Raw genomic sequence first — 22,002 nt, 5'->3', positions numbered from 1 at the left:
TAATTAATTGGTGTTAATTTTATAAATTTCTTCTTTTAAATTGATAAATATGGTTTTTAGGCAATTTTATTTTGCTTGTTCTTTAATGAATTGATGTTACTTTTACATATTTTTTTCTTCATATTTGTGATCATAAAATGAATATAATATGGTTTTTAAATCTTTTTATTTAATCTAATCTCCTATATATATGGACGCTTATGTTAGGATTGGTATTTTTATCAAGAAAGAATTTGTTAGTATTCTACTCTCAATCCTCTTCATGAATCTGTTAGTACTCTCAATCCTCTTCATTTTTATGGTATTTCTCCTTTTCTCTTGCTCCATTTTCATTTTATAAATGACTTTTATGTAGAATTTTTCTTCATATGTTTGATTAGTATAAAGATTAAGAAGTAGGTTCAAATAGATTTAATAATATTCAAATAAGAAGTAATAATGCAAATTAACTAAATTGTCATTGTTCGAAATACTAATAATTTCAATGACAGAAAAAAAAAATCACTAATAACTTCCTAAAAAAGATATGAGAATTTTTAATTAAATGATTTTGAAGTTTCATTGATTAGTAAATATGAAAAAATTAGAAGGATAGTAATTACTATCATAGTTTCACATGATTTGAATTAATTGATTAATTAATTAAATATCTAATTGATTTATATAAAAATTATCTATATATATTTAATGGGCCCATTTATTAGTAACTTAGTAGTATCTATTTAATGATCAGTTACAGTATCTAAAATACAAAAAAATTATATATAAAAATTATCATACTATTCACAAAATGGTATTCAATCTTAAAACGGCATGGCAGTCTAATTGAGACCAAATTGTTATCCATAAGACAGTAAGCTTAGATAGTAAATTATGAAAGATGCTATGACTCTTAATTACTTGTACACTATACAAACGAAGACAAATAGAAGTAAAAAATAAAACAAATTTTAAATAATTAACTCACAGCATAAATACTTCACTTTACTTATTTTACTAATCAAAAGCTTTCATAGTATTTGGTGCCCTAGAATCAACTTTGTTAACCAAAGCAAATAACATAGATATTGGAGGATCAGTATTCTTCTAAAAATTATAAAAAGTTGTTATACCTAGCATTTAATCCAATATTAAATTATTATTATATAACAGATGTCACATCATCTATATAATATATAAAAAAGGAATTATATATGCTACGTGTCAGCATATTATTCTTCTAAATTTTCTCCAAAACATTATTTTTTTATTTTTTTATTATTATTTATTTATTTATTATCTTATGTTTTATGAATATAACTAAATATATTAAATTAATTTTTGATATAACTATCCATAACTATCAAAATATTGATAAAATTACACATGGTAACAATTTTAAAATATATTTAAAATAAATAAAATATTTAAAATATTATATTTATAAAATAATAAATTAAAATGTATCTACATATATAACATGTATTAAAATTTCTATATATATTGTGCATTAAATTTTCAATGTCTCCATATATGCCGTGCATTAAAGTCTGCATATAATATCAAAGTATATTAAATACTTTTTAATATATAAATGTGATTATATAGAAAATAATAAAGATATTTTCTTATTTGGATGTTAAAAATTACATAAATAATATACTTTTATTTTATTAGTAGAAAAAATTTGGAATATCCTTTTCAAAATATAATTGTTAACCATGGTGAAATAGGATGGATTTATATTCAAAAAAAAAAAATATTTATTTTATTTTATTTATCAAATAAGTCAAATACATTTGGTTATAAATTAGTAAATAACAGCTTCTGGTTATTTAAAATTTCTATATTCAATATTTTAGTGTTTTTTATTCTTCTATAATTTTGTTTTGGTTATTAGAGTTTTTTTTTTAATTGTTTAATTTCAATTTTTTTCGATGGATCATAATCATGATCATCTAAATCATGAGAATCGAAGTAAACTATGCTATAGAATTTTGGTCGAAGTTGATAACATTGATTCAAAATATACTATGAAAACTTATTGAAAAGAACAAAAGGTTTTCAAGGAAGATTGCTTACTAGGTATTAATTCATTTTTAATGAAAAAACCAAAATTTCATTGGCTTATTGCATTATAAGGTCCAACGATAAAAACATATGTGGTGCTTTATATAGGCTTTTTGACTTAAAAAGTTTGATTTCCTTTTTTCTTTTTTCCTTTTTTCCATTATGGATTTAAAATTGGCCTACCCATGCATAACATCCATTTTTACTTTATTTGGGAGGGCCTTACCCAAAAGAAATTTATTGTTTCTCACCAGCTGCAATATATGATACATAAGCCATTCATCACTTCCATTTGGTACATACTAATCAATCAACCTCATAAACCTCTAAATATATATATATATATATATATATTAGTATTGAAAATGAGATATTTGAATTCAAATTCTCTATCTTAGGAACAGTGAAATTTGTCATTTATGTCATTTATGTATGTGTGTGCATATATATGTATGTATGTATGTATGTATGTATGTATCCATCCATATAATGTAGGTGAATCTAAAAAATTAAATAGAAATATTGTCATTTATGTGTACGTATATATGCATGCAAATATGATATAGGTGAATTTAGAAAATTAAATAGAAATAAAGCTTTACTAGAGTTTATTGAGAGAGTGAAATATATGATTACAACAACAGTTCTATGTGTATAATTTACAGCCACCATAAAGGCAATTAGATATTGGTGATAATGATTATTAGATTATATTATAAAGATTTAATATAGAAAAATTAATTACTTATAAGGAATAAAAAAAGGAAAAAGAAAAAAGGTAGTAAGAATAAAAATATTAAAAAAAAGTTTATAATCTATATATTACTATCTTTGTGGGTTTGTTATCTTTATTTTATTGTAAAATAAAAAAATATTATACACGGCGATTAATAATTAGATTTTATATACTCATATATAAATATGTAATAAATAAAATTTTAATATTATAATATATAGATTTCAAAAATAAACTTGATCTCCTTATTTAATTTTTTTAAATATATGTAACCATAAATAAATTATCTTATAAGATGAAAATATATTTATAGGATAAATAATAATAATAATAATAATAATAATAAATATAATAAAATTATATTATGATAATTTAATATAGGAAAATTAATTATTACAAGGAATCAAAAAATAAAACACCCAAATTACAATTTTAAATAGTACTAATATATTTAAGAATTGATTATGGAATTAAAGAAGCCAACATAAATTGTATTTTTATTTTTTAGAAGGTAATAAATTAATCTGAATAAGGTAAATGATACCTTTTAAAGCAATAATTATTTTTTGAAACAAATGAAGTTTAAATAAGACTATATATTTATTTTCAAAATAAATATTTTTTTCCTTGAATGGATGAAGACATAAATAATAAGACTAAATTTACAATGTTTAGATTGAAAATGGTGGTAAACATACATGGTTATTTTTCAAATTAATTTAAATAATAAAGGAAGAAACTTTAGTTTGAAACAACAGCTCAATTTTAGGAATTGAAAAAAAATTTACACTTATCATTCCAAATAATATTGTGTCCTTATCAAGTTTTAAAGATTTTTGCCTATAAATAGATAATGGAATAAGTGATTTTTTAACTTCCAATTAATCAGATATATAACTATTGAATAATATTTTCTCTTCGATTTCAATTTTTATTATATTATTTTTTAATTCTTTAAAAAATTATTATTATTTTTTAAAATCATTTATTGCGATTACATATACTTTGTATCGCACGGGATCAATACTAGTTAAAGATTAGGAAATGTACGCACGTTAGCCTAGCTAATTTAACAATAAAATGTCAACAAAAAATTTTTAAATGGTTTCAAAAAATAAAAAAATATCAAAATTAAAATTAGAATTTAAGAAAAGGATTATAGGAGTTAAGAGAGTATCTTCAGAGTATCTTTATTGTTGATATGAACAGTAGCTTTCCTGGTATAAAAGTTAACATTCTCTAAATTTAGCTGGAATAAATTTACTATTTATTTTTAAATTGTCTCCAATAATAATGATAATACGTAAAAAGTTATTTATAACTATCAATTAATTACATATATTTTATTTATATATATATATATATATATATATTTTTTAGAAAAAGATTTGACCTTTTAAGAAAAATTTTACTTTTAAGCAAACTTTTTAATATCTAATAAAGCTTTTAGAATAAAAGATTATTTTAATAATGCTTAATTTTTTTATACCACATTTGCTTAAGAGGGTATTTAAATAGATTCATTAAAAGTTTTTTTTTTCTCTTAGTTGTCTATTTTTTGATGTAGCAAAAAAAAAATCTTGCAACAAAGAAATCATCAGAGATGCTTTCAATATCTGTTTATTTCCAAATTTTTTTACTATATTAAAAAAATTGACAATCACTCAAAAAAAATCTCTAATATTACATTTAAATACATGTGAAGTTGATGTAATAATAAAAAAAAATAAAAAAATAGACACTATCAAATAAATCTTTTATTTTTGAAATTACTTCTTAAAGATCTGTTAAATGTTTTCAAATTTCCTAAAAAATTTAATTTTTTTTTAAAAAAAATTAAATGAATAAAATATTTAATTAAGTAATAATTATAAATAAATTTTATACACGTTACTATTAACAATAAAAGAGAAATTTAGAATTGAATTGCCATCCAATTTCTATTTCTATGCACATATATAAAGTAATTTACATTCAATGTTAAAGTATAATTTTAGGATATATACTATTTGTGGAAGTACAAAATTTTTTGTGAAGGTCTCCACTAAAAAAAAAAAAAAAAAAAAAAAAAAAAAAAAAAAAAAAAAACACCAAGTTGTATTCGAATGGAGAACGGCGAGCAAAAGGGGAAGGAGTTCTCAGTGGAAGCCGCGGATTTGGAAGAACTACCGAAGGTTTTGGATTCATCTCTTTCTTGTATCAAATGGCGGCTCAAAACTTCAGCTAGACGTCGGCTTGAGATAGGTTTTTCTCTGTGGTTCTCTCAAGGGTCTCTCTTCTTTCCTGGAATCAACTTTCAGTTCTGGGTTTTTGTTATTATGTGTTCTGAATTTCATTTTCACTTCTGGATCTTAATTATTTTTTATTATTATGCATTTGGGTAGTAATAATATGCGGTGTCTTTCAATCTCATACTCTGTTTGGATTCAAAAGGATAGGAAACTTAGGTAGAAGTACAACTGATTCCTTGAAAATGAACATTGTTTTTGCAAAAAGGTGTGGAACAACTAATTAATCTTTTTAGCTTCTGCTTCTTATTTTTGTTCTTAAATTTCCAAGATTGATATACAGAAAATGGGAGTTTGGAACCCATTCTTCTGTAATGGTATTATTATATGTACCCATGTTAAGATATATGAGTTGATCTTGGATTAAGAAGTTCAAGAAAGTCTCGACTTTTTCAATAAGGTATTTGTTAGGTATTTAGCTTTAAACTCGACTTTTTCAATAAGGTATTTGTTAGGTAATTAGCTTTAAACTAAGGTATTTAGAACTTTGCATGGGTGCATATATCTCTGTGTGTATGTGTGTGTTTATATAGATATGGACTTGTGATTATGGAGCATTACATTGGTGCAGATGTTCTAGCATTGTGCACTGGGATGAGGCCAGTTGTTATGATAGACTATGGTGGAAAGATGCCTGAGCTGCAAGAACGACTTTGTGCACTTTTGGAACATAGTCAAAAGGTTGCTTGTTGTTGCCTCGCTAAATTAATTGACTGATTTACTTGAGTATTGCCCAAGTAAAGAGTTTCTGCCTGTGTCCTACTACATTTTTGAAGTTGATTGCATTCTGATTATGTTATTCGAACTGGGAGTCTTTTTTGTTTCTACTTCTTTATTTTTAATGAATGGACCACTTATTCACAGTGGTAAACCTTAGAAGTCGTTTCCAAGTTACTTTACTTTTCAATTATCTGCTGTTATAAATTTTTTCATTTAATAAATATGAAATTTTACCCCCATTAGGCTTTCACCTCAAATTTTTGAGTCTTATGCCTTGTTTCTTAGGGATGGAAATGATTTGCATTGTATTTTCACTTTCAAGCTTTGTATAACAATAGGAAAACTTTTACACCTTTGTGGATAATATTTTATCACCTATTTCCGAGGGCTACTTCTGAAAAACTCAGTGCTAGAAACAAAGAGTAATGCCAAAAAATAGATAATTTATTGATTGTATTTTACCTCCCATATAGTCATAGTCATTGAATTGCTTACATGATGTCTGGTAAAATCTAAATGTTAAATTGTATTCGAGTTATCTAGCTGCATGGTTATCTGTATGTTTGAAATGTTATAATCCTTTTCACCAATTCTATGCTTTTTTTTAGATCCCACTTCTGCAAAATTCCATATGTCACTCTATACTAACATTGGTTCTTAAGCAAAGAAGGTTCAGAGATTGAATCATTTATAGCGACGTCACTTCACTTATCATGTTCAGCTGTTTCATTTGACCTTTTCAAATTTCCATCAGGGTGCATCACATATTTTGGTCTAGTGGTGGGGTTTTGTATTGGATTAAAATTTCATTATTTCATCATCATTATTACATCTTGTAACTATTTTTGTCTAGTTTCTGCCCATTCTGTGGATCAAAATTTATTTCTATGTGGAAAAACTAGTTGACCTTGTTTGAGAAAAAATTATGCAGGAGTCAGCTAAATTTAAGCATCTAAGAGTAATGATTATAGAAGATATGATCTATTTGATACATGTAAGAGGACTTGCTGAGTATATTCAGTCAAGCTTGAACTCAGAGACACTGCTGCTTCTTGTGGACCTAGAGCAGGATCCTCCAAAGGTTATTCCTGCTTGGCCTTCTTTCTTGTAACATTTATCATAGAGATTTTTCTAATTCCTATTTCATGAAAGCACTGTTTTCATTTTGTTCCAGATGATAACAGAAGCAGAAAAGAGCCCACTAGGAGTACAGCTTTTATCAATTCAAAAGTGGTTTTCTAATTTATTTCCTCTCGATCAAATGAACAATGGTTCTTCGTCATGTAAAAGTACAGAAAATGTTGAATCCTTGGTCAATAACCTTACAACATCTCAATCTTCTCAGTTCATTGATCTCAGTAGCTGCATGCATGATACTCAGGTCACTGTGCCAACTTTAAATGGGTAGCTGCCTAAGCTTGCCTTACATATACATCTTTATTACTCCTAGATTATAATATCACTGCAATATATGCATGCATATATGGATGATTTACATATGTAAAGAAATAATAAGACTGGACTTTGAATCAAAGTAAAGTTCATGATATTAATCTATCCATGAATTGGGTTCCTAGAGACAGCTTCATATATATATATATATATATATATATGCCTGTACTTACATAGGAATGACGCTGACTTTATTGACTTGCATGCATATAAGCATATGACTCTTTTCTAAGTTTTTTGACAGTAGAATTGCTAATTCATATGAATCTGACCAAAAAGACAATATATTGAATATGACTGCAAGGACATTGAGATGCATCAGAAACAAATCCTAATGATATGACCGTAACTGATTGAAAGTTTTCAAGACAGACTGGAAGTAGTGTTGCTTTATCCTTGGTGCATTATTACGCAATTTGCACAATTCTTTTCATATATTTGTGAACTAAATTATCTGAAAAAGTATGTGTCCACCAACAAAATTTATTTTTGAATGTTACTGAAAATTATAAACAGTGTTGAAGCCAGCATTGCTGTTGAGATTCCAAAAACTTGTATCTCATTGATTTGAGTACCAGTATTAACAATTGTGCTACGAATCTCACTGTGCTGGAGTCTAAAACCATTTGGGTGGTTCCTGGTTAGAGTTTCCATGTTTCACTCCTGTATTGTCATCCACCTGAAGATTGTTTAGCTGTGAAAATGTCTAATTGGAGCAGATTGCTATATACATATATCCCATAATTATCTTCCTCTTAAATTTCACTTTCCACTTATCTAGTTGCATAAGCTATTTGCATATGGTTTATCTTTTGGCAAACTGGCATTGTGCATCATATTCTGAAACTGTTTTTCTTTTTTTCTTTTTCTTTTTTTTTCTTTTTTTTGGCTTGGATGGCTTCTAAGTAGTGTAATCAATATTAATATCATTGTGACTAAAAATTTGATATGCTGCAGATGGCTTCTTGGTTATCCAGTAGTGTACGCGTTTGGCAAGGAGCATATTGCTGACGCTATTTATAATCTTTCCACCAAGCCTCTTCATATCTTTAAAATATTGGTTTGCAGGTTTGTATGTTCTGCTTCTTGTTCGAACAAATAGTAGATATAAATACTGTTTGCATGATTAATTCTTATTGTAATTTATCATTAGAACCATAATTAACAGCCTGTTTAAGTAGCTTATTGATGTCATGGTGCAAAACTATTGCAGGAATACTGCCTGCAGTAAAGGATCTCAGATGCAAGAACTGTTGAGGTAATAGTCCTTTTTTTCTTATTTAATTTGCAATTTTTAATATCCTTTTGTTAGTGAAAGGCTGACAGAATCAGAAAAGTATTAGTTAAAAAAACCCAAAGATAATTTTTCTCTTTTAGGTACAAAAAGTTTGGTTGCCATACACAAGAGATGAGACACAACTTACACATACGCAACATATTAGATGATGATAGACACACACAAAGCAAGCATATAAGAAACATGTCGACTCACTTTTACTTTTCTTAAATGTTTAAATAGCTTCACCGTACCCTATGATCTAAGCATGGGTGGGAGCAGTGAACAATGGGCAAAGGCATATATGGCTTATATGGAGGTGAAGTGGGAAAAATGCAAACAAGCTTGGAGGCATTTAAAAATGGAGGTTAATGAATGCTATCCACAGGCCATTGCTTTGTAAGTATGCTGTAAATGGTGTGGGAACCAAGGCAAACAGCAGGAAAGAAGATAAGGTAGATAGACAGAGGAGAAAAAACCATATGGAAGAAATAATCTGTACCAATGAAAACCAAATTATGTGTCTTCAACTGACCCTATTTATATGGTGTAATAATGAGACCACCGTTGCAACAAACACAACGTTGTGAGAAATGAAGAGTAGTTGGCTCGTCTTGGGTTTCATTGACTCGGGGATTTGGATTGAAACTAGGGTTAGGCATACTACTACCACCAGAAAGTACGAGTTGAGAAAACTAGTAGATGGTTTAGGGGTTTAGGGTTTACTAGAACGTTTTTATTCAATGGAAACATCTGTGGCTGTTGACAGTATACTGATAAGACAATTTGAGATGAAAAATACATAGATAGATTGGTGAGTCTCTAAATTGGAAGGAATGTCAGAATGTAGGGTGATGAACGCATTTTTCAATCTCTAATGCCATATAGAAAGTCTAATTAAGGACTCTTGTGAATTGTAGGCAAAGCTCATGTTGAATCTTCATCAATACCTTAATTAACCTATCTTTAGTTGCTCTAGGTTTGAAGTAAAAATTACTATTTCCCTCGAAAAATGTTATGAATTTTTTTGAAAAATAGCCACCCCACAAACTGAAACTTGATAAATAGCTAAAAAAAAAAAAAAAAATTTAAAAATCTAGCCAACTGTGGGTATAAATGTTATTGGCTAAATTGAAAATTATGCAGTGGTTTTTCTTTTACTCTTGTATTTTTCTTCATTTTTCAAATAATCTGTTCATTTAAAAAAAAAAAAATCTCGCATCTCATATGCTTTTTTTCTTTTTCTTGTATTTTTTCACTTTTGAATCTAAATTCAAATAACAATTTTTTTTTTTTATTAGATGAAATATTAGTGTTAAATAATATAAAATTATCAAACTACTCTTTAATTCTTGTATTTTTTTAAAATTTTTTTAATATAGATACATAATAAATTAGTTTATAATATATTTAAATTTAAAAATATTTATATGACATAAGGTGTAAAAATTGAAAAAACATTATGTAGAATTGAAAAATCACAAAAACCAATAAAATAAAATAAAAAATTGGCGAAAAAATAAACTCTTATCATTTTCCGTCAGTCTGTCGGTCTTTGCCAGTGAAAAAATGTTATATTAGGCCCCAAACAAAAAAAAAAAAAAAAAAAAAAAAAAAAAAAAAAAAGGATAAACGGGTTTTTGGAGACAGTTAATATGTTTACAAAGGACCATGTGCTCACTACCAATGGATACTGCCCTAAATTCACACTTTCATGCCCTAAGACCTAATACCCATCAAGAAAGACATATTTTTTATTGATGATGAATGAAAAATGAATTAAAAAAAAAAAAAATTTGTTCGGTTGCTGAGAAAACGAAAGAACAACCCTGATATGGATCGATCACTCTGTTAGCTTTTTAAGGTCTCCATCTCCCCAAATCTCAAAACCTCAGAGATAGATGTTTGAATTAGAAGAAAAGGTTAAACACTGGGTTTAAAAAAACAACACAAAAAGAAAATTCTTCCGTTTTCCTCCTTTTTTTCCCTTGCAACCAAACAGTGTGCAAGAGCAAACAATATGCGAAAAGGTGCTTCTTTTCAAAGTCTTGACCAAGAAGGGCAATACTATGAAGATCAAAATTTGTTTAGAGAGAAGAATTTTAGCATTCATGGAAATTGCCTTGAAGCTACCCGTCCCTCAACTATAAGCTGCACGATGTTGGGAATGGCTTTGACTGTATGTTGGTAAATGGTTGTTGGTAAATGGTAGTGATAGAGAATGATGGGTTTTTTTGAAAAATAGTAGGGTAAAAAAAAAAAAAAAAAAGGCCCTAGAATGCATTTTGGAAGGTGAAATGGGAAAGTATATATAAAAAATAAAAAAAATAAAAAAAAATAAATAATTCTGCTATATTTCAACTATTGAATTGGGGAGGGGCTATTTTTCAAACAAAATCCAATATTATCACCAATGTGATTGGGCCTTTTCTTCTGTGTTGATGCTTTATATTGGCCCATAATATGATTGGTCCTTGGTGGACATGAGGAGGGAAAATGTAAAATGTTGGTGAAATTTATTGTAGAATGAACAAATAAATGGAATCTGTCCCCACAAAAAAAAAATGTAATTTTAAAATTATCAATTAAATATGCCTAAGTATCAATGACAATGCTTATGGTAAAAGGTACACATGAAATTAAGGCATGTGATAAAGGTATACAAAGTAGAGCTAATAAGGTAAAGAAGCACAATAAGTGGTAGCCACCTGATCAAGTAAAAGGAGACCAAATCCTGATCCAGTAGACGAGACCCATTTCAAATCGAATAGACAAGACCAACACCTGGTTGTGTAAACAAGACCAATCCTTAAGCTAGTTAACTGTCATCACCATTATATTTACTTATCTGAAAAATGACTAGGCATGATTGTGCCACGTGTCTTGAATTTATTTTTCCCATAACAGTTTGAATTTATGCATGTCTCATATAAAATTTTATTTTTTTTTGTTAAATTTAGATGAAAAGCTCATAAATTATGTGTTTCCTAATGATTTTCAAATTTTTAGATTATATAATAGAAATTTAAAGCTATGAACTATTTAATAGTGTCACATTCCATTAAAATTATAAAATAAAATAAAAAATCTAATAGCGTGACAGAATTATATTTTAATGAACTTTTTACACGTAAACAGAAAGCAAAATTGGAGAAAAATCTTGTATCCATGGGTGGTAAAACCGGGGTTTCTTATGAACATTTATGGCTGTAGCCAGGAGCCGAATATTTTGCTATTAATGGTTTATTTGATATTATTTTACTAGGGTTAACATCATTCTTTTCCCCTTCAAACAAATTGACATAGAGAAGTTACTTTTGCAATTCTAAAACAACTTTATACAATATTCGTTCTTTATACATCATTATTTAAATATATAAAAAATATCAAATAATTTTATACAATATTTCTAATACTTGAAATATCTACAATTCATAGTCATAACTAAATCAGGAAACACGTTTTTTTTCTCTACTAATCACTTACAAACCATACACTACCCTATGAAAATTCTTCATAATGCTTTTGAATGAAACTAATAGTCATGTAAATTCAGTAAAAAAAAAATTTCCAATTAAAACATTTTTGGACAATAGAAAGATATATTCATTGGAGTGTTCAATCTCAAAATTATAAACATGTTTGAAGATGTTTGGTTATATACTTATGAATATATTTGAGATATTCAGTTATATACTTCTGAATATATTTAAAATGTTCGTTTTTTTAAAATGTTTAATACTGGTAAATATATTTGAAATGTCCAATCACATACTTCTAAATACATCTGAGATTTCATATCTAAAAATATTTGATTACATATTTCTAAATATATTTAAGATACTTAATTATATATTTCTAAACACATTCAAAATGAGCAATCCTATATTTCTGAATACAAATATATTTAATTGATAAATATTATTAATAATAATTTTAAATAGAAATAAAAGTATAAATTTATAATATGAATGTATAGAATTCGTTTTGGCAGTACAACTAAAACTTCTCATATTTTGCACTCTACCTCTAAACTATACAAATTTTCGTTGTCCTTAAAACAATAATTTCTTCTTCTTTTTTTGTAACTTTAGCACAAAATTTCTCTCTGTCTCTAAGACCAAAAACTATTTCTTTGTATTTTTGTTTAATCAAACACAAAATTAATCACATGATTAATCAAACACAAATCCGTGTTACTTTGTTTAAAAATTATTTTATTTTATTCTATTTTTGTGCATTCTAATTTGTCCAAATCCATTAGAAAAATAATCACATGATTAAATCGACAAAAAACAATAGGACAGTTGGGAGTTCGACAGTTTTCGTAATTTGGAGAGGAAGGTGGAAAATATGTTATATAATTTGGTAAAATGATATTAATCTAAAAATATTATAAAAAGTCATAAGTCTTAGAGGAAAAAAAAAGAAGATTAGCTAGGCTACATGACTTTCACAGGTTCCCTGGAGATAGGTGCCAATTTTTTCTTTTTTATTTTTATTTTTTTAATGGAAAATTTCATCTTTATTAAAAATGTGGTTAAGATCCATTGCTTAATTAATCCGAAATAACAAAATAAAATAAAATAAACAAACTGTAAACGGACATAAATGTTATAATCTATTTTCCAGATTCTGCATGAGGCAACAAGTGGAGACCGAGAAATATTCCTAGTATTCCGGTCATAAAATGATTTAAGGGGATTTTGTTTTCTTCTTTTACGCCTGAAAGAAATAGAAACATATACGGAAAGTAAAATAATGGAAGAATTACAAGTTCTTTGAAGTGTAAACTGGGTTTCGTGCAAATTACACTGATTTTAGAACCCCGAAAACTATTTATCATCTTTTTTTTGGGACACGAACGGTTTATTATACTAAAGTAACCCTTCAATTATTCCAAAAAATTATATCTATATATAATTTTCATAAATATATGGATATGTAAAATCAAAAACAAACCAATAAAGATTTTCACCTCATTTGTAAAATTAGATAGTAAATTTATTGAATTTTAATACAAAATTGTTATAATAATTTATAAAATTGAAATATACGTTTGATTTTGGAATAAAATACATCTTTTCAGAAAATAACATAATAAAAATGTATTGTGTATATAGATTTTAAAAAATAGGAATATGGATAAAAATTTATGAAATATATATATATATATATATTTAAGTTTGAGAAACTGTAAGGTTCGATACTTTTAATTTGCAAATTTGCTTTCTTAATAAATAAATTTATTTGCAAAACGTTCAGACAGATACAATCTTATTGCGTCAGTGTAACTCGGTCCTGCAGAATGGTTAAAAAGATTAAGAGCGAGTTATAAATCTAAGATAATTTATGAATATTTTTATATAAATTACCCTTTGAAATTATTTTAGAAAATTAAAGTCAACTAAAAGTTATATAACTAACAGTACGTTAAAAAATAAAAAAATAATAAAAAAAATAAAAAAAACAATGTCGAATGTTTTGCTTCATTTAAAAATATCTAACTATTCATTTTAAAACATCATGGCTGTAAATTATGTTCTAATTGTATTAACATCAATAAAGTAAAAACTTTTGTTTATCAAGATTACAATAAGATATAAATAATAAATAATAAACATCTCCTTGAATTGCCATCATTTTGTGCAGATCTAAGAGTATAGACTAAATAATCTAATATGAGAAGTCACTTGACATAATTAATACGTAAATGGTTTAATTTAACTATTAAAATAAACCAAAACATTTCTACCCAAAAAAAAAAAAAAAAAAATCACATAAACCAGGAAATTGAGAAACAGAATTTATTCAGCAAAAGCCTGAAAAGCACGTGTCTTTCATCATTACAGCCATGAGAAAAGTGAGAAAGAAAAGCCAACAAAAAGAAACCAAAAAAAAAAAAAAGGGAAAATTGAAGCAGGAAAACCCTCGTTTACTTGAATGGGCAAAAAAAAATTAAGAAAAAGAAAAATCCCAATCATCTAAGCCCCTTTGATTAAGGCAAGCACCTCAGGTTCATTGGGAAGAGCAGGGATTGCTCCCTTCTTGGTGGTTGTAATGGCTCCACATGCATTTGCAAATTTCAGTACTTGTCTCAACCTTGCCTCATCCTGAAAATTCCATAACACATTTTGCATTTTATAAATAAATTAATAATCATAATCTTGATAACAAAAAGCAAAGAGTGAAAAAGTAATTTTTCTTACTTCAAGTATGGATCGGTCATCAACAATCTTGCCAAGTAAAGCACCCACAAAAGAATCACCAGCACCAGTTGTATCCACCGTGTTCACATGGAAAGCCTTCACTTCCCCATGGAAATGCTGTAATCAGAGAACAAAAAGTGGGTCAGTTAGAACCGAAGACAAATTTTGAACAAATTTGGGTAGGATTCGGTTTTTGGATAAGCAATTTTCATCACAATGAGAAAATGTAACAGAAGCTAACTTTGTACACAAGATATAACACCAGCTATTATTTATCATTGGTGACAAAGTCATGCTGATTATAATCAATCATGGCTTCCTTTGGTAGATCTAAGCAAAAAGCATAGCTTATTTTCCCCAAAAAAAAAAAAAAGGCAAAAAGCATAGCACCCATTTTACAAAAATACAATATGGGGTTATGACATGACGTATTGGTCCACACGCTACCTACCCACCAACCCACCAACCCACCCACACACCAATCCTTCCTGCCTCACTGGCATATGCAATAAATTGACAATATGCAATTTTCCCATAAAAGAAATTTTGAAGCAAAATGAGATTGAGATTTTTTTGCCATGAACTAAATTTTTTTTTTTTCAGTTTTTAAAATAACATTTTGCTGTTTTAGAAACCTAGGAATTTTCAAATCCATCATTAAAAATAAAAAATAAAAATAAAAAAAAACCCTCGATTTCTCCAGCTAATAATTCAACTTCACAGAACAATGTCTAAATAATCTTTTGATGGATTGTCCAACAAGAGTCTAAGAACAGAAATGATTCTACTCAAATGGGGAAGATTATTATACCATGTGGAGAGTCCCACTGTGTCAATTGGTACAGCGGGAGGATCCAAGTCAAATTGTGAATCACACACTCGACCTAAATAACCAAGGGTTTTAAGTAATATAGTCCTACCAAAACGAATCAATATTACATAAACAGATCTAATAAAGCAGGGAGTCCTTGAATCTAGGATGATGAGAATGGGTCCCTATTTTCGTCTAGCAAGGTCCGACTAGACCAAACTTCTTTTGTCCACAAGCGCTGTGTCCAGCAAGGACATGCCAGTAAACATTTACTATCTTCAATTAAAAGCAAATACCTAACCCCCCCATGGTAGAGCATCTAAAAGTCAGAATCCAACAAACGGCAACTAAACAAAACTCACTTTCATGTAGTTTTATTCATGTTTGTGTCCAAAGAAACAAAATAATAATAATAATAATAACCCAAAAAAAAAAAAAAAAAAAAAAAAAAAACTTACCTTGGTGTAATATCTGCAACCTTTTTCACCGAGAGTGACAAGCAGAAGCTTCAAATTGTCATGCCACAATGACAATGCCGAGGCATCGTCGATTTTGTCACTACCTGTTAAGAACTCGAGTTCCACATCGCTAACCTTGATCACCTCTGCCTTATCCCATATGCTCAGGATCTGCTCACGAGCTTCCTCCGGTGAGGGCCACAGCGGTAGCCGCAAGTTCGGGTCGTAGGAAAGGAGGGCTCCGGCATCTTTAGCCACCTCAATTGCCTTCAAGTGTGCCGATCTGCATGGCTCCACGATCAAGCTTATGGACCCATAGTGGAACACATTGGCCTAAATTCACAAAAGAATAACATATTTTTAACTGGTCAGCAAAATAATATTGATCTACCACAATTGTCTATTTCAAAAAAAAATTAAAAAAAAAAATTCATAGATTTAAGTCTTCCCTTTTATACACAATCAGTTTGAATCTTATGTGGCCAAATTAGATGTAAATTAAGAAATTAAAAGACCCACTTATCATTAGATGAGACTTGATACCAATCAATAATCAATAAAATAAAAAAGTTTCCAATTTTAACAAAATAAATGAATAATCAGACAAATGATAAACAATCGGTATCCAAATTCTGATTAATTTATTTAATTTTTAAAAACGGGGAAAAAAAGATAATTGAACTTGCCAAACTTATATCTCCTGCGCGTGCTGAAGCATGTGGGATTAATATATATATATATATATATATATAAGAATAATATTTTGTTAAATATTAAACCATCCACCAACTATCCGTTTCTATATTATTTATTATATTGTCAACTTGCACAAGGCAGCATGACCCATCACCGAACGAAACCATTCACGCCCCCACAGTTTTAGTGTGTTCCCTATTTTAACTCCACCTCTAATCGAAAACAAATTCTATATTTTATATAAAAAAATAAAAATAAAAACAACCTTCAATTTTTTTTAAATTTTTTTCACGTTTTCTACAAAATATTACGAAATTGTGGAAAAAAAAAAAAAAAAAAAAAAAAGAAACTTCACAACCACTATTAATTCTTACAATTCCGATAAGAAAAATCTTTAAAATATCTAATATGGAGTGCGAGAGTATTTCTGGGTCAAAGTAAAATATCGTCGTTTTGAATCTAGATGCCGGATAAAAAGTCAATAAAGGTGTATGCAGCCAAAAAAAAAAAAAAAAAAGGGTCCGAAAAGACTTCCACTCGCTCACTAAAAGCGTGTAGATCACACGCTACAAAATCCCTTTCTAAAACACAATCTCAACGATTTTTATGTCTGTCCGACTCACAAATGGGTTTGGAACCCGGGACCCACAGTTTCAAGTAAGATCCGGGAGCAAAACCCAGATCTACTACCAGTGGGACCTACCTCCATTATTTGCTGACGAGGATTGTCAGTTAAAAAAAAAATTAAAAAAAAAAAGTCCCTAATCTACCAAGGGTGAGATTATCAAACACGCTCTTCGTCTCCCACAGTCCATCACAGCATATGGGAAAATCAAAAAACTTTTCCCGGAAAAAAAAAAATTGTACAGAGAAAAATAGTAACAGAAAAAAACTTTTTAGGGGAAGAAAAGCTTACGGATCTGATGAGCTCGAGATTAAGCTCTTCAGGTCTGAGTAGCATATCGGCGCTAGGGTTCCGGTAAAACATGAACTCGCGCTCACCGTCGGCACGTAAGGTGACGAAAGCCAAGGCCGTGCGTGCGCCTTGGTCGAAGTTGATCCCTTCGGCGGAGACACCGTTCTCCTTCAAGATCCCGGCGAGCATGTGACCGAACTCATCGTCACCGAGTTTTCCGACGAAGGCGGCTTTGCCGCCGAGCCTGGAAACGGCGATCGCGACGTTTGCCGGAGCACCACCGGGGGCCTTGAGGAAGCCAGGGGCTTCGGCTAGAGAGACGCCGGAGACGGTGGGGACGAAATCGATCAGCATCTCACCGAAGCTGACGATCAAACCCTTGCCGGTTACCGGCACGTCATTGTTTACCGGCGACATAGTAGAGAGAGAGAGAGATAGAGAATAGAGATAGAGAATAGAGAGAGAGAGAGAGAGAGAGAGAGGTAAGGAATAAAAAATGGAAAATAATACAATATAGAGAAGGAGAGAAAGAAAGAGAGTGATATTGGAAGGGTATTTATAGAGAAAAAGAGACGGAGGTTTAGAGGACTACGGGGTCGTTGGTGCTACACTGCCTGTGTAGTTGAGAGAGAGAGAGAGAGAGAGAGAGAGAGAGATTTTTTTTTTTAAGGAAAATAAAATACATTTAATTAAATTCCTAATTATTATCTGATTTTTTGGACTCTATACATTTTACCTTCTCTGGGGTCCACTTGCGCGATCAGTTTTTCCTTAGATTTTGTTTTGGTTTTTTCTTTTCTTTTCCTTTCTTTTCTTTTTCTTGCAAAATAATCGAAGTTTTCTGTTTTTTTTTTCGTAAATAAAATAATCGACGTTTTGTCATAAAATATCTAACGCTCGTGTTGTCATATCTTTTAATCACGTGGATTGTAAATAGATTATTATTTTGAGGGCAAAAATGGAAAGGAAAAAAAAAAGAAAAAGTAAATTGTGGTTTTTATCAGAATTCATTAAAGAAAAAAAAACAAACAAAAGATAAATATCACTATTTTATCATCTATTAGTGGTTGTCTATTTATAGATAATTTTTTATTATTTGATCAATACTTTTGTTTTGGGAACGTGTGAAAATTAAACTTTTGAAAGGACAAAAATGTTTTAAAAATATAAAGATTGATCTTATTTTTCCTTTTTTTAAAAAAAAAAAAAAAAAACTTTTGAGCTAGATTTTAAGCTTTTGAAAGTAACTATAAAAATCTGGTGGACGCATTAATTTTTCCCTCGTCGTAATTAATTTTTATTGTTATTATTTTATTTTTGTAAATTGTAGAGAGAAATTGAATCAATTGCTTATTTTTATCTAACTTTTAGATAATTTTAAATGATGCCTTCTGGATCCTCAATTAACATAATTACAATATCATTTCTCAGATTTGTAACTAGCAACTCTATAGATATGTAGATGATATTAATCCAAGCAATGGAAATGAAGTTATTTGGGTGGAACATGATAATTTTTAAAAATGAAGAAATATTGATGATATTTTAAATCAAAATAATAAATTATATTTAAATCAACCAAGGTAAATAAAATTATGGCTTAGTTTGGAAGTTCTGTTAAATTTTATAAATGGTTGGTAAACTAGTAAATTGCTATTTCAACACTGTTAAAAGCTATAAAATTAGAATCTGAACATTTGATGAATAATTAACCTAACTATTGTAATATATGCCAATGATTGTTTTTCTTATATATATTATAATTACTATATAATTATCTCTCTAATAATAAATTAATATAATTAATATTAATAACATATTTATATATATATTTTTTTTATCTCACCTCAACTGCATTAATAATAAAAAATATAAAAAATTATATTCAGTTGATTAATATAAAAATTCTATAAACTTAACCCTTCAAAATAATTGTATATAGTTTTTAATAATATATATATAAAGTCATAAACCCAAAACATTAAACTGCAGGTAAAAGAGAATTTTGTTATTAGTTTAAGGTTATTATGGTAATTTTAATTTTAAAATCTTTATACTAAGAAGGAGAATGTGTGAAGCTACTTGGCTATTTAGATTCTAACTTTTAATAGGTGGTGATTTATTATTGTAGTTTATAAGTTAATCAATAATCAGCCACAGAAATAATTGGTTAAATATTTAATAAATTATTATTTCATAATTATTATATAACTCAAAATCGGTATTTGAGTATTTGGTAAATAATGTTGTTTAATTGTTGTTGCCATGTATAATAACTAAAGAGTATATTATTTATTTTCATCCCTTTATTTGTAGTATTATATTTTTATTATTATAACATACAATTATAGTAAATATTGATAATAAAAAAATATATAGCAAATGGATGAAAACGAAAAAGGAGTGAAAAATGTTGCTCATAAGTTTGTTAAGTAAAATATCAATAGAAGTAGGACAAATATAATATTAACTTTTTAATAAGAAAAAAATTGGTATTTTAATTATAGATAATTGGAAAAGATAATGAGAATTTTAAAAACTAAAATTTTTTACTCAAAAACAGCTGCTAAAAATTATGGATTCTTGTAAAATTAAAATTTTTAAATTTTACCAAATACTTAAGTAGATTTAAATTCCTTAATAATGAGCTTTGGAGTTCCAAAATCAATCAAGCTTAAAAGAGAAGGATTTGAAAACGTGATCGAACCAAAATTTGGAGTTGTATTCTCAGTGTTGATTATTGAATAATCTAAATTTCATAGATTTACCGAACATTCATCTTATGAAAAATCCTTTCATAATTCAATATAGTTAAAAGCAGCATCAAACACGCTTTGGCCCCTAACCTTTTGAAATATAATAATCCTATAAATATCAAAATATTCACCAAAAAATACTTATCAAATAATACTTCTTAATATATTATTAATTAATATATTCAAATAATCTAAATATAGATATATATAAATCCTTAAATTGATGACTAAGGGGGTGTATTAAATTTAGAATTCGAAAGATTTTAAAAGTTTTTAAAAGTTTAGAGGTATTCAATTTTGATTCTAAAGGAGTTCATACAAGTTTAATGGTATTCAATTCAGATTTTGATGGATTTTATAAAAATCCATTAAAATTCAGGTGTATTCAATTAAGATTTTGTAAAATTCTTTTAAAATCTGATGGTATTCAAAAGTCATTAATTTTTAAATACTTTAAAAAATGATGAATTTTAATGGATTTGAAAGGATTTTAAAAGTAAAATTATGAAAAATATCGTCAATATGAAATTCAGTCTTAAACTCAAAGATTTCGTTAGATTTTTATAAAATCTGTATATAAAATCTGTATGGAGTCTGTAAAATTGCATAACAATCCATCAAATCTTTTAAAATCTATAACTCATTTTAAATCCATCAAACTCTAAATTGAATACATCCTCCTAAATATCAAATTATGTTGACTTAATTGGTAAGTTACTTAGATCTACATTGTGGGTTTCAAACATTTGGACCCAAAAAAAAAAAAAAAACAGTATAAATGATTAAAAAAAATTGATAATTAAATAAAAACCAATTAAATATTGTAACATTATTTAATAAATATTTTGGTAACTCTGGAAACACCTAGGAATTTAAAAAAAAAAAAAAGTTATTCTTATTGTATATATTTTATTATTATATTCAATTCAATTGAATTTTAACATTTATAAATAATTTTTTCGTATGAAAAAATATCAAATTTGATAAATATTAATTAAAAATCAAATTTTAGACTTTTTTATATATAGCATTAGTATAGAACAACCAACCAAGTTTTAAATTTATTTTAGACAATATTTTATTTACACCCTATGAAGTTTAGGATAAATACAAAATTCTACCTTAGATTTATAATAATATCATATACATCTCCTAAAAAAAAAAAAAAAAAATCTAAATTACCTATATACCTTACCTAACTTACACTATTTTCAAAATTCCTTTTATTTCCTTTTTTTTTTTTTGCAGTAATAAATTTGAAAACTTCAGACTTTTTTTTAATATATTTTTAATTAATTTTATATATTTTTTATTTTTTTAAAATTATGTGATATTTTTTCATTTAAAACTATATTTAACAAATTATAAATACATTTAATAAAATATATTTGACAATTATCAGTTGGTCAAAAACCTTATCTTATTAAAATTACTACTTCTTTTTTTTTTTTTTTTTCAAACTGAAAAACTATCACTTATTTTACATAAAATTGATTAAAATATATATTAACAAAACTTTCAAGTTTTCAAATTAATTATTATAAAAAAATAAAAGAAATTTTGAAAGTAATTAACTTAAACAAAGGTAATCTAGACCTATCTAGGGGTATAAATGATATTATTAGAAATCTAAAA

General features: G+C 27.5%; 2 protein-coding genes across 4 annotated transcripts; one reads left to right on the top strand and one right to left on the bottom strand.

Annotated features, from left to right (window-relative positions):
* Window positions 1-4,829: 4,829 nt before the first annotated feature.
* Window positions 4,830-9,348, top strand: LOC107433284 (uncharacterized). 3 transcript variants are annotated; one of them, XM_048478115.2, is made up of 7 exons: window positions 4,830-5,029; window positions 5,645-5,754; window positions 6,725-6,874; window positions 6,968-7,197; window positions 8,203-8,313; window positions 8,459-8,503; window positions 8,623-8,758. In XM_048478115.2, the coding sequence occupies exons 1-7, from the start codon at window positions 4,891-4,893 to the stop codon at window positions 8,750-8,752; spliced, it is 915 nt and encodes a 304-aa protein (XP_048334072.2). In that variant the 5' UTR covers window positions 4,830-4,890; the 3' UTR covers window positions 8,753-8,758. The 3 variants fall into 3 exon arrangements, with proteins under 3 accessions (XP_048334072.2, XP_015900050.3, XP_015900051.2); XM_016044564.4 differs by lacking the exon at window positions 8,623-8,758 and adding an exon at window positions 8,765-9,348 and having other exon boundaries at window positions 4,833-5,029; XM_016044565.4 differs by lacking the exon at window positions 8,623-8,758 and adding an exon at window positions 8,765-9,348 and having other exon boundaries at window positions 4,887-5,054.
* A 4,966-nt stretch (window positions 9,349-14,314) lies between these two features.
* On the bottom strand, window positions 14,315-18,222 carry LOC107422103 (probable fructokinase-4). The gene is made up of 4 exons (XM_016031511.4): window positions 17,612-18,222; window positions 16,000-16,332; window positions 14,731-14,847; window positions 14,315-14,634 (listed from the first exon to the last, which is right to left on the bottom strand). The coding sequence occupies exons 1-4, from the start codon at window positions 18,026-18,028 to the stop codon at window positions 14,506-14,508; spliced, it is 996 nt and encodes a 331-aa protein (XP_015886997.2). The 5' UTR covers window positions 18,029-18,222; the 3' UTR covers window positions 14,315-14,505.
* Window positions 18,223-22,002: the final 3,780 nt, after the last annotated feature.

This window comes from Ziziphus jujuba, chromosome 3, assembly GCF_031755915.1.
Source record: "Ziziphus jujuba cultivar Dongzao chromosome 3, ASM3175591v1".
NCBI classification, from domain to species: domain Eukaryota; kingdom Viridiplantae; phylum Streptophyta; class Magnoliopsida; order Rosales; family Rhamnaceae; genus Ziziphus; species Ziziphus jujuba.
This window is presented reverse-complemented; position numbering and strand designations above follow the sequence as displayed.

Bases quoted from the DNA above. Each gene is read 5' to 3' on its own strand.
- LOC107433284 (XM_016044564.4), top strand. From the start codon at position 4,891: ATGGAGAACGGCGAGCAAAAGGGGAAGGAGTTCTCAGTGGAAGCCGCG. The intron at 5,755-6,724 runs GTTGCTTGTTGT...AAAATTATGCAG, and splicing joins TTTTGGAACATAGTCAAAAG to GAGTCAGCTAAATTTAAGCA. The intron at 6,875-6,967 runs GTTATTCCTGCT...ATTTTGTTCCAG, and splicing joins TAGAGCAGGATCCTCCAAAG to ATGATAACAGAAGCAGAAAA.
- LOC107422103 (XM_016031511.4), bottom strand. From the start codon at position 18,028: ATGTCGCCGGTAAACAATGACGTGCCGGTAACCGGCAAGGGTTTGATC. The intron at 16,333-17,611 runs GTAAGCTTTTCT...TTGTGAATTTAG, and splicing joins ATCTCGAGCTCATCAGATCC to GCCAATGTGTTCCACTATGG. The intron at 14,848-15,999 runs GTAAGTTTTTTT...CTCTGATTACAG, and splicing joins GTTGCAGATATTACACCAAG to CATTTCCATGGGGAAGTGAA.